The sequence below is a fragment of the Salvelinus alpinus genome, chromosome 5 (genome assembly GCF_045679555.1).
Source record: "Salvelinus alpinus chromosome 5, SLU_Salpinus.1, whole genome shotgun sequence".
Lineage (NCBI taxonomy): Eukaryota > Metazoa > Chordata > Actinopteri > Salmoniformes > Salmonidae > Salvelinus > Salvelinus alpinus.
The window spans coordinates 94,401,884-94,414,077 of NC_092090.1; the positions used below are offsets into that span (position 1 = coordinate 94,401,884).

At 46.1% G+C, this 12,194-nt stretch overlaps 1 protein-coding gene across 1 annotated transcript; it reads left to right on the forward strand.

The window, feature by feature from the left end:
• The first annotated feature begins 7,246 nt into the window (after nt 1-7,246).
• Nucleotides 7,247-9,537, forward strand: gdnfb (glial cell derived neurotrophic factor b). Its single transcript, XM_071400218.1, has 2 exons — nt 7,247-8,086; nt 8,746-9,537. Exons 1-2 carry the CDS (start codon nt 7,888-7,890, stop codon nt 9,243-9,245), a joined length of 699 nt encoding a protein of 232 aa, XP_071256319.1. The 5' UTR covers nt 7,247-7,887; the 3' UTR covers nt 9,246-9,537.
• The last annotated feature ends 2,657 nt before the right edge of the window (nt 9,538-12,194 follow it).

Here is a 12,194-nt window from a genome sequence, read left to right on the forward strand (position 1 = left end):
AAAATGTGGAACTTTACTCACGCTGCGCCTTGGTCCAATTATTCATGCGACGGTCGTGACAGAATATCGCACCACTACAGGACCAAGCAGCGTGCCCAGGAGGTGAAGGAGATTTGTTCATGGGAAGAGATACTAGGTGGATGCGAGACCCTTCCTTGGCCGAGTTGCCGAGGAGTAAAGGAGGACCGCGGCCACAAACAGCCCAAGGGCAACCCCAAGTTTTTTGGGGCGGGGGCACAAGGGGCGGTCGGCCGAGCCTAGGAGAGAGACAGAGACCGTCTGGGAGTCGATGGAGCAGCGTGAGGAGGGATATCAGAGAGAGATGTTGGCTAGGAGTATGCTGCAGCGCAGGCGTTTTGAAGAGCGTGTCATCAGTCCGGTGCAACCTGTGCCGGCTCCACGCACCAGGCCTCCAGTGCGCCTTTCCAGCCTGGTACGTCCTGTGCTGGCTCCCCGCACTCGCCCTGAAGAGCGTGTCATCAGTCCGGTGGAACCTGTGCCGGCTCCACGCACCAGGCCTCCAGTGCGCCTCCTCAGCCCGGTACGTCCTGTGCCGGCTCCCCGCACTCGCCCTGAAGAGCGTGTCATCAGTCCGGTGCAACCTGTGCCGGCTCCACGCACCAGGCCTCCAGTGCGCCTCCTCAGCCCGGTACGTCCTGTGCCGGCTCCCCGCACTCGCCCTGAAGAGCGTGTCATCAGTCCGGTGCAACCTGTGCCGGCTCCACGCACCAGGCCTCCAGTGCGTCTCCTCAGCCTGGTACGTCCTGTGCCGGCTCCCCGCACCTGCCCTGAAGAGCGTGTCATCAGTCCGGTGCAATCTGTGCCGGCTCCACACTCCAGGCCTCCAGTACGCCTTCCCAGCCTGGTACGTCCTGTGCCGGCTCCCCGCACCTGCCCTGAAGAGCGTGTCATCAGTCCGGTGCAACCTGTGCCGGCTCCACGCACAAGGCCTCCAGTGCGTCTCCTCAGCCCGGTATGTCCTGTGCCGGCTCCCCGCACTCGCCCTGAAGAGCGTGTCATCAGTCCGGTGCAACCTGTGCCGGCTCCACGCACCAGGCCTCCAGTGCGCCTTCCCAGCCCGGTACGTCCTGTGCCGGCTCCCCGTACTCGCCCTGAAGAGCGTGTCATCAGTCCGGTGCAACCTGTGCCGGCTCCACGCACCAGGCCTCCAGTGCGCCTCCTCAGCCCGGTACGTCCTGTGCCGGCTCCCCGCACTCGCCCTGAAGAGCGTGTCATCAGTCCGGTGCAACCTGTGCCGGCTCCACGCACCAGGCCTCCAGTGCGCCTTCCCATCCCGGTGCAACCTGTGCCGGCTTCACGCACCAGGCCTCCAGTGCGCCTCCCCAGCCCGGTACGTCCTGTGCCGGCTCCCCGCACTCGTCCACCAGTGCGTGTGTACAATCCGGAGTCTCCAGCGGCGGTCTACAGCCCAGAACCTCCAGCGACGATTCACGGTCCGGAGCTTCCAGCGACGGTTCACGGTCCGGAGCTTCCAGCGATGGTCCACGGCCCGGAGCTTCCTGCGCCGGTGCCATGGCCGGAGCCTTCCTCTGCGCCGGTGCCCAGTCCAGGCACAGCGTCCAGTCCCGCTCCATGGCCGGAGCCTTCCTCTGCGCCGGTGCCCAGTCCGGGCATGGCATTCAGCCCGGCTTCATGGCCGGATCCGCGGTCTGAGCGGGTGCTACATCCCGCACCGGAGCCACCACTGACGCAAGTTGCCCACCCTAACCCTCCCCATCTAGTTTCAGGTTTTGCGGTTGGAGTCCGCACCTTTGGGGGGGGGGGGGCTGTCACGCCCTGACCATAGAGAGCCCTCGGGGTTCTCTATGGTGTTTTAGGTCAGGGCGTGACTAGGGGGGTTTCTAGGTATTATATTTCTATGTTGGTGTGTGTATGGTTCCCAATTGGAGGCAGCTGATGATCGTTACCTCTAATTGGGGATCATACTTAGTGTGTCCTTTTTCCCACCTGAGATGTGGGATATTGTTTTGTATGAGTGCCTATGTGCGCTACTTACTTCACGATCGTTATGTCTTTGTTGGTTTGGAAGTTTCACTATCATTAAAATGTGGAACTTTACTCACGCTGCGCCTTGGTCCAATTATTCATACGACGGTCGTGACATATCTCAGAACACCGTATTAAAGTTACAGACAGACAGGGTTGTGTTTGACTAGAAACAAAGACCTTCTGTGGAAAATGTGCTTTTATTAATGATTTCTTGTCTAATACCACGCAAACCATCTAAATGACAGACTACAAAAGGGAAGCATTGCCGTGAGCTGCCCAGTGACACGAGCCTACCAGATGAGCTAAATTACTTCTATGCTCGCTTCGAGGCAAGCAACACTGAAGCATGCATGAGAGCATTAGCTGTTCCAGATGACTGTGTGATCACGCTCTACACAGCCGATGTGAGTAAGACCTTTAACATTCACAAGGCCGCGGGGCCAGACGGATTACCAGGATGTGTACTCTGAGCATGCGCTGACCAACTGGCAAGTGTCTTCACTGACATTTTCAACCTGTCCCTGACCGAGTCTGTATGTCTGTCAACATGTTTCAAGCAGACCTCCATAGTACCTGTGCCTAAGAACACTAAGTAGCCATGAAGTGCTTTGAAAGGCTGGTCATGGCTCACATCAACACCATTATCTCTTTTGCATATCGCCCCAACAGATCCAGAGATGATGCAATCCCTATCGCACTCCACACTGCCATTTCCCACCTGGACAAAAGGACAAAAGGAAAACCTACGTGAGAATACTATTCATTGACTACAGCTCAGCATTCAACACCATAGTGCCCTCAAAGCTCATCACTAAGCTAGGGACCCTGGGACTACCCTCTGCAACTCGATCCTTGACTTTCTGACGGGTTGTCCCCCAGGTGGTAAGGGTAGGTAACAACACATCTGCCACGCTGATCCTCAACACGGGGGCCCCTCAGGGGTGCGTGTTCAGTCCCCTCCTGTACTCCCTTTTCACCCATGAATGCATGGCGAGGCACGACTCCAACACCATCATTAAGTTTGCCGACAACACAACAGTGGCAGGCCAGATCATCGACAACGATGAGACAGCCTACTGTATAGGGAGGAGGTCAGAGACTTGGCCATGTATTGCCAGGACAACAACCTCTCCCTCAATGTGATCAAGACAAAAGAGATGATTGTGGACTACAAGAAAAGGAGGACCGAGTACGCCCCCATTCTCATCGACGGGGCTGTAGTGGAGCAGGTTGAGAGCTTCAAGTTCATTGGTGTCCACATCACAAACAAACTAAGATGGTCCAAACACACCAAGACAGTCGTGAAGATGGCATGACAAAGCCTATTCCCCCTCGGGAGACTGAAAAGGTTTGGCATGGTTTCTCAGATCCTCAAAAGGTTCTACAGCTGCACCATCGAGAGCATCCTGACTGGTTGCATAACTGCCTGGTATGGCAACTGCTCGGCCTCCGACCACAAGGCACTACAGAGGGTAGTGCGTACGGCCCAGTACATCACTGGGGCCAAGCTTCCTGCCATCCAGGACCTCTATACCAGGCGGTGTCAGAGGAAGGCCCTAAAAATTGTCAAAGACTCCAGCCACCCTAGTCATAGACTGTTCTCTCTGCTACCGCACTGCAAGCGGTAGCAGAGCGCCAAGTCTAGGTCCAAAAGGCTTCTTAACAGCTTCTACCCCCAAGCCATAAGACTCCTGAACAGCTAATCAAATGGCTACCCAGACTATTTGCATTGCCCCACCCTCCCACGCTGCTGCTACTCTCTGGTTATTATTTATACATTGTCAATTTAACTCTACCTACATGTACATATTACCTAAATGACCTCAATTAATCTATATACAGGAGGTACCGGTACATTGACTCTGTACCGGTAACCCTGTATATAGCCTTGCTACTGTTATTTTACTGCTGCTCTTTAACTATTTGTTATTTTTCTTTTTTTACTTAACACTTATTTTTCTTAACTGCATTGTTGGTTAAGGGCTTGTAAGTAAGCATTTCACTGCAAGGTCTACACCTGTCGTATTCGGTGCATGTGACAAATAACATTTGATTTGATATAAATGTTTATTCCTCTGTAAAAACACAAGTTACTTCTTATCATAAGTAATTTGAGTTCACAAAATGGACTCTTCTCAAGGGCAATTCCATTATCATGTATTTATGTTGTGGGTTGGTTATGGACTCTTTTGTTCTGTATCTGGGAAAATATAGGCCTAGAATTTTTATCCTGGATGACATGAATCCAACTACAGATGTTTTTTGTCAGTGGAAAGTAAAAGTCCCGGGGTAGTTTCACCTCGTACAGATCTAGGATCAGCTTCCCCTCTCCCAATCCTAACCTTAACCATTAGTGGGGAAAATGCTAACCTGACCCCAGATATTACATTCATAGAATAATTCATTATATTTCTAGGATTGTCAAACATTCATTAACCATGTGCCCACATTTGTTTTTCAGTTAAATCCTGAAACTGTTTTCACTATCTCCCTGACATTTCGGCCATTCTTATCTTCACATTATCAAGCCATGTGTTGAGATAACCATCAATATGTCATATCAGATCTTAAGTTACAATTCCTTTGAAATTGCAGTAATCAGATGAACTCACATAACATGACATTGTAATGACACAATGTGTCGTGTTACAAATGGCACCCTATTCCCTTTATAGTGCACTACATTTGTAGGGCTCTGGTAGCAAGTAGTGCACTAGATAGGGAATAGGGTGCATTTGGCTTTTGACAAAACCATGGCGTTTTTATGTACTGTATAGTGTTTGATGTTGAGGTAGGAAAATGCTGTTCTAAACATAACGTGTGTACAAATGGCTTTTCAATTGACCAGTTGTGCTCTTTACGGCTGGGTGGGTGTACACAGTAGATTCACCGTAAACAAGTTTAACGACATCTGGCAAAAGGACACTTGACACGCACGCAATGACACACAAAGTCCCTGACCACTCTGTTCTTTGACCTGGTATATGGAGACCGTGATACGGCATCAGGAGGCGACTCCCCCTATACAGCTTCATTCATGGCAAAGTCCTAAGCTTACTCATTAACACTCCTCCTACACCTCTTCTCTCTAGCCAGTGTTTCCAACAGAGTTTCCTATAGGCGGGGCAAAGGCTTTAAGCAATATTCCAAACGGCCAAATATTGACACCAATCTGAAATTCTCAAGTCAAACTTTGGAATTGGGGCAGGACTTCTCTCTGTATAAAGAAGTCATTGCTTCAACTAAGTTCCTTAAAGACTAAGACAGATCGTCTTCCTTCTCATGGAGGTGTGTTTTAGGTTAAATGTCTAAATTACACCGATTCTTAGCAGGATTTTCAGTCCAGTGAAGTCATATGATACCCACCCGAGGTAAGCGATATACGTCCACAATTACTCCCCTGATGGGAAATGTTATCTGCTGGTCAAGCTCCGGTTAGAGTTCAAGCTCAGAAGGCAGAGAAATAGGTCGTCAAAGCCTCGCTTGGCGAATTTTAGTGGGAACGTGACCAAATATTTCAATAAAATCTTCGTAAGAGTTGATTCCTTTCTCTTTCTAAACATGCCTCACCGAAACATAAATCTAAAGCTCAGAAATTCAAGCTGAAGAGCATCTAGTGCTCTGTGAGGAACTGCTCCTGTCTTTCTGTGCTCAGGCATTTTGGTAGAGGGACTTGTTCATGAGCTCCCTCACTCTCGCCGTATGAAGCAACTGTTGTAACAGAGTGAGCCCTCTCCTTTACTATCAGCATAAAGTGATCATAACCCCTTAAACTGTAAGCCTCACATTTCATTTGGACCTTTATCCATATGACAACATGGATGATGATTGTGGCTGTCCTGGGTCTGTATAAGATGGATGTCATATCATGATGACATAGGGTGCCGTTCGGGCAATTTAAAGTATTGTTCGGGGCCTTATTTGTGGAGTAACTGTTTTTCTGGATGATTTGTGACGTTTTATTTTGTGCTTCCAATGACTCTGTTTTTGTATTTTAATGTACAGTGCATTCGGAAAGTATTCAGACCCCTTTCCCTCATCAATCTACACATAATACCCCATAATGACAAAGCAAAAACTGTTTCAATTTTTTTTGCAATTTTTTTTATTTAACTAAAAAAACTGAAATGTCACATTTACATACAGTACGAGTCAAAGGTTTGGACACTCCTACATGTTGAGATGTGTCTGTTACTTGAACTCTGTGAAGCAATTATTTGGGCTGCAATTTCTAAGGCTGGTAACTGTAATGAATTTATTCTCTGCAGCAGAGGTAACTCTGGGTCTTCCTTTCCTGTGGCGGTCCTCATGAGAGCCAGTTCTTGAAGTTTTCCGGTTTGACTGACCTTCATGTCTTAATGTAATGATGGACTGTCGTTTCGCTTTGCTAAATTTGAGCTGTTCTTGCCATAATATGGACTTGGTCTTTTACCAAATAGGGCTATCTTCTGTATACCAACCCTACCTTGTCACAAAACAGCTGATTGGCTCAAACGTATTAAGAAGGAAAGAAATTCCACAAATTAACTTGAACACAAGGCACACCTGTTAATTGAAATGCATGAAGCTGGTTGAGAGAATGCCAAGAGTGTGCAAAGCTGTCATCAAGGCAAAGGGTGGCTACTTTGAAGAATCTAAAATATATTTCAATGACAGCCTGCCAAAAGGCAAAAGGCCTCCTGCAGGGACAGAGGCTGCGATTTAAAAAGAATAATAATAATATTGGACAAAACACATCTCAACAAGAGAGACACCACAACACTACATAAAAAGAGCGCTAAGACAACAACACAGCATGGCAGCAACACCATGCACAGTAATCACATGGAAATGAAAGATATCCTAAATGCTAAATCCTAAATGACCTCAAAACAACTGTAAAATAGGCCTTTAGTGCAAAATCATAGTATCTCCAGGAAATGTGTAATATGCATCTTTAAACTAACTGGAGTTATGAGTCTCTTCTTTAATCCGATGTCTGCAACCACATCATATTAACAACATTTGAGAGTGGATTCATAAATACAGTTGCCTACGGTCTTCAGTATTTCTCTTGAAGACAACCACTGCAATCTACTTCAATAAAGTATGTTGGGCCATTTCTCATGTTAGATGGTGCGGAGAGCAGCACACTAGAGAGGGCGGATTACGAGACGTCAGCACTCCCCAACCCACTGTATAAATCTGCTCCACCCGTTGACTCCCTCAACACCAAGACCAGTAGGAGCTGCGCGGAATTCTGAACAATGAGGACCACCAACACTAATCTCGAAGCTAGTTTACTTCACACTAACTGGTTTACCTACCTTGAGAAAGTCTTAAACCAAATGGAATTTTACTAAACAACAACTATGGTGTAGATGAAGCATTTTCTTCTTCATTGGACATAATTCGCATTGGACATCGCATAGGCTACCAGTTGATTCCATTCTTAGTTCTCGAACAATCATGGCACTTTCGGTCTTACTGTTGCATGGCACATGTGCTTATTAACCAGTTTTGATGTTTTATTCTTTATGCCAAGCAGTTATTATTGGACAATTTGTAGAAGTGTAGAGTAGTAGAGTGACTGACATCTGGAATTTAGGGGAAAAAACGGTCGCTTCGCAGCGCATGGACAGGTTGTCATCGTGAAATTGGATTGAAATTCTATATTATCCTAATTGTTAAATCTGTCAATGGATTTTAGATATTGAACTCTAAAACATATTAATTTTGTATTCAGAATCTTTAAAAAGTTGGCATGGACCTGATATAAATTGAGGATAACCATCACCCATAGGTTTATCGCCAAGGGAAAATGTTTACTCGGTATTTATGTTCCAACGGGAATTTCTTTGACCCAGGGCAGGTTCCACAATTGGACTAAGTTCTACAATGAAGTTATGGGACACCCTTACCACCTGTTTCGTGCTGCTGAGCAGCGTACATACGAGCCCTCTCCGGAACCGACAGTCCACAAAAAGAACACGCGCTTCAGAGAGTCTCCATGACTTCCCGCCAATGCATCTCAGTATATTTTCAACCAAAAGTCCAGAAACAGCCGACAGGGAAGAGCTATCTGTAGAAACACAATGTAAGTTCAGACATTCTCATTTCTGGAATTAAATCTTGCTATGTAAGTAGGCCACGTCACTGACTTGGCTGCAATAGGCCTGCCTCTTGGTCGGACTGGTTTTGAACTACACATTTAACAGTGTTATTTGTTTCAGAAGCAAGAATATTTGAATAGATCACTCCCAATGACATAAATACAAAATATCAATTGAAGGGCCTGAGTTCCCGCACTAACACCCTGGACCAAAGCTAGGTATCAGCTAGGTGCACTTATCAGATGACAGGACCAGTCAATAACTCTAAAATCACACGACTCTCTGTCAGATGTAAAGATGCACTCAAATATATCGACACCCTTGCACAATTCACTATTTATTCTAAAATAGCCATTCAACCAGTTTTGAAAAGAGAAAACCGAACATTCTGCTCCATTGACACAATATTTGACCACAATCTGTAGGATAATCTCAAAGAACATATCATGTAGCCTATTGGTACACAAAATATTGTAGTTTCATGGGAATTCCCTCTCCACACTTTGTGTGCATAAATTCTATACAATTTCTGTGAGAAGTTTTAAAAGTGTATACTGCTGCGGATGAGGTATGTACCCAGTCTTTTCAGGATGTGCATAGTATATACCGCAGACTCTAATTTGCTCTTTTTTCTCTCTGACAGATAACATGGATGAGCTTCAGCCAGAGCAGTTTGAGGATGTGGTGGATTTCATCAAAGTCACCATCAGTAGACTGAAGAGCTCGTTACACCTGGACACGGGCTCAAGGATACGAATGAAACGAGAGAGAAGGAAAGGAGGGAAGGGAGCAACCAGAGGAAAGGACCAGAGGGAGAGGTCTGGGAGCGGACGAGGGAAAGGGGGCAGAGGACAAGGCTGTCTGCTCAAACAGATCCACCTGAATGTGACGGACCTGGGTTTAGGTTATCAAACCAGCGAGGAAATGATCTTCCGGTACTGCAGCGGGCCTTGCAGGATCTCGGAAACCAACTACGATAAAATCGTCAACAACCTCACCCAAAACAAGAGGCTCCTGCCCGAAACACCGCCTCACGCTTGCTGTCGACCAGTCGCCTTTGACGATGACCTGTCCTTCCTGGATGACCACTTGATGTACCATACAATGAAGAAGCATTCTGCCCGGAGGTGTGGCTGTGTCTGACCTCCGACCTGTGTCACTAAGAAGAGAGTCAATAGTAGTGAGAGGACATGGCTTGGATGAAAAACTAAGATACATTTTGTAGAGGCCATCCTAGACCCATTGAAGGTACATGAAATGAAAGGGCCTACCAATGCTTTGTGTTGTTGATAGGATGATTTAGGAGGCATGCCATACCTCTCCATTGATAATTGTATCCCACCACTAACTGATGACGTCAAAATCATACTGACTCTATGGATGGTTTTAGATGCTGACAATGGACTTAACATGTACAACAAATACTGAATTACAATGTGTACAATATTTAGAAAGATTTAATTAACTTATTCTTATTTATTACAGTTTTTATAATAAAGGAATTATCTTCTTGTTATTTATTTCTATGTAATTTCCTCGATAAGTGCCAAAGGTTTAAGTCATGGATAAAAGTGCATATTATAGGGTTTTGGGGAGAGTAGGCTATTCTATATCCTGGGCCCAGTTTTTTTTAATGCATAGAAACAGAATGAATAGAACGGACAAATCGTTGACTTGAATGTGGGCTCCCGTTCTATTTCTATGCATTTAATCCTATCCGATGTGCGAAATCCACACAGATAACTTTGGAAAAACTGCACCCTGGGTACAGTACCAGTCCGTTTAACATGGCCTGTGTGTCGTCAAATATTGTCCTCCCGCATCCTGCTCGACTTCGATATAACCATAGTGGTTCCACATCATCATCAAAAAACATATTAGTCCCCATGCCAGCCAAAAGAGACCTGCTATCCTGCTCTGGTCTTCAAGGTTTGTGTGCTTGTGCTTTAGTCAGTTGATTGTGTGTTTTTTTTTGTTCAGACTAGTGCGCTTGTCTGAATTTCAATGATATTATTCTGGTAAAAAAAAAAGGGAAGGTGTTCTTTATTATTCAGGGTTGAAGAGTTGTGTGCTGATCTTATTAAGTTGTATTACTGAACCAAAGTTCTCAAAACTATTTTTTTATACATTATTTGTTTTTTTTATAACTTTGTATTGGTTCCAACCGGTGTCAATGGGTGACAGCTGCATGTTAATTCATAGGCCTATGTCATCTTTAAATTAGATCACTTTTCTTTTCCATTTTATATTATTAGTCATTTAAAATCGTTAGCTGGTTGTAATCAATACTCAGGAATCTTCTGGCTAGCATGTTTGAAGAATGTATCAATGCAAGTGGAAACAGATTGTAGAGAGGTGCATTAAACAACATGATAGGTGAATGAGGGGAGAAACACTCTCTCTTCCCATGCTTTTGAATACACCACTAATAGGCCTACAATCCAATTCCACATTGCTACATTTTCCAAAACTACTAGCCAAAATATTTTGGACGGCACTAAATAGGTCTATCCAGCAAACTAATTTAAAAGGGTTTGGATGAAATGACTACACCCTAGGTTTGACAACACCTTTAAGATCCCGCGCTGTACAGATCCTCCCTTTTTGAGCTCTGTAAACCTTATGCAGTTGAGAAACAGAGTCAGATTAGTACTATCAAATCGGTCCTTAGACATTGCATTGTTAGACTCAGGGCTGTGCATCACTCCTGTGCCCCAATCAGGACCCACTGCCCTCTATGGATGCCCTAATGACATCATTTGCCTCTCCACTCCTTATGGAATCTTATGACATGTCTGTCATGTCTGATACTGATGACACGGTCTGTGAGGATAAAGCTTTGTGGATTATACTACAGGGCTGCTTGATGAGAGCTGCTTCACTGGGTATTACAGTCCTCAATGGGTTTAGTTCAGTGACGTCTGATCCCCTAACTGGCTGCATGCTAACCACTGGGGACTTTGCTATGATCCTTTAAAAGTATAATATTGATCTGAACAATTATTTTGTACGCCTGATTCCCACTGTAGGGCCGACCCGAATCGCACTGCGCTGGCTTGGACATCTTCTTAACACATTGTCCTCTCCAACACTGTTCCAACAACTATGGTGGATGTGTAACCAGGCCAGACCAGTACATCTCGGCTTGGCCCTGTACTGTGAACCAGACTTTACTATCTGCAAATACATAGGCAGGTCTACATAGTGGCAGGTCTACAAAGAGAGTGGTCTACATAGAGAGAGGTCTACACAGAGAAAGGTAGGTCTACACAGAGAGAAGTGGGTCTTTATAAATACGATTGATTGATTGGTCTACACAGAGGTAGGTAGGTCTACACAGAGAGAGGTAGGTCTACACAGAGAGAGGTAGGTCTACACAGAGAGAGGTAGGTCTACACAGAGAGAGGTAGGTCTACACAGAGAGAGGTAGGTCTACACAGAGAGAGGTAGGTCTACACAGAGAGAGGTAGGTTTACACAGAGAGAGGTAGGTCTACACAGAGAGAGGTAGGTCTACACAGAGAGAGGGAGGCAGGTCTACACAGAGGTAGGTAGGTCTACACAGAGGTAGGTAGGTCTACACAGAGAGATGCAGGTCTACATAGAGAGAGGCAGGTCTACACAGAGAGAGATCTACACAGAGAGAGGTCTACACAGAGGTAGGTCTACACAGAGGTAGGTAGGTCTACACCGAGAGATGCAGGTCTACATAGAGAGAGGCAGGTCTACACAGAGAGAGGTCTACACAGAGAGAGGTCTACACAGAGGTAGGTAGGTCTACACCGAGAGATGCAGGTCTACATAGAGAGATGCAGGTCTACATAGAGAGAGGCAGGTCTACACAGAGAGAGGTCTACACAGAGAGAGGTCTACACAACGGTAGGTCTACACAGAGAGGTCTACACAGAGAGGTCTACACGGAGGTAGGTAGGTCTACACAGAGAGAGGTCTACACAGAGGTAGGTAGGTCTACACAGAGAGAGGTCTACACAGAGAGAGGTCTACACAGAGGTAGGTAGGTCTACATAGAGAGAGGTCTACACAGAGAGAGGTCTATACAGAGGTAGGTCTACACAGAGAGAGGTAGGTCTAC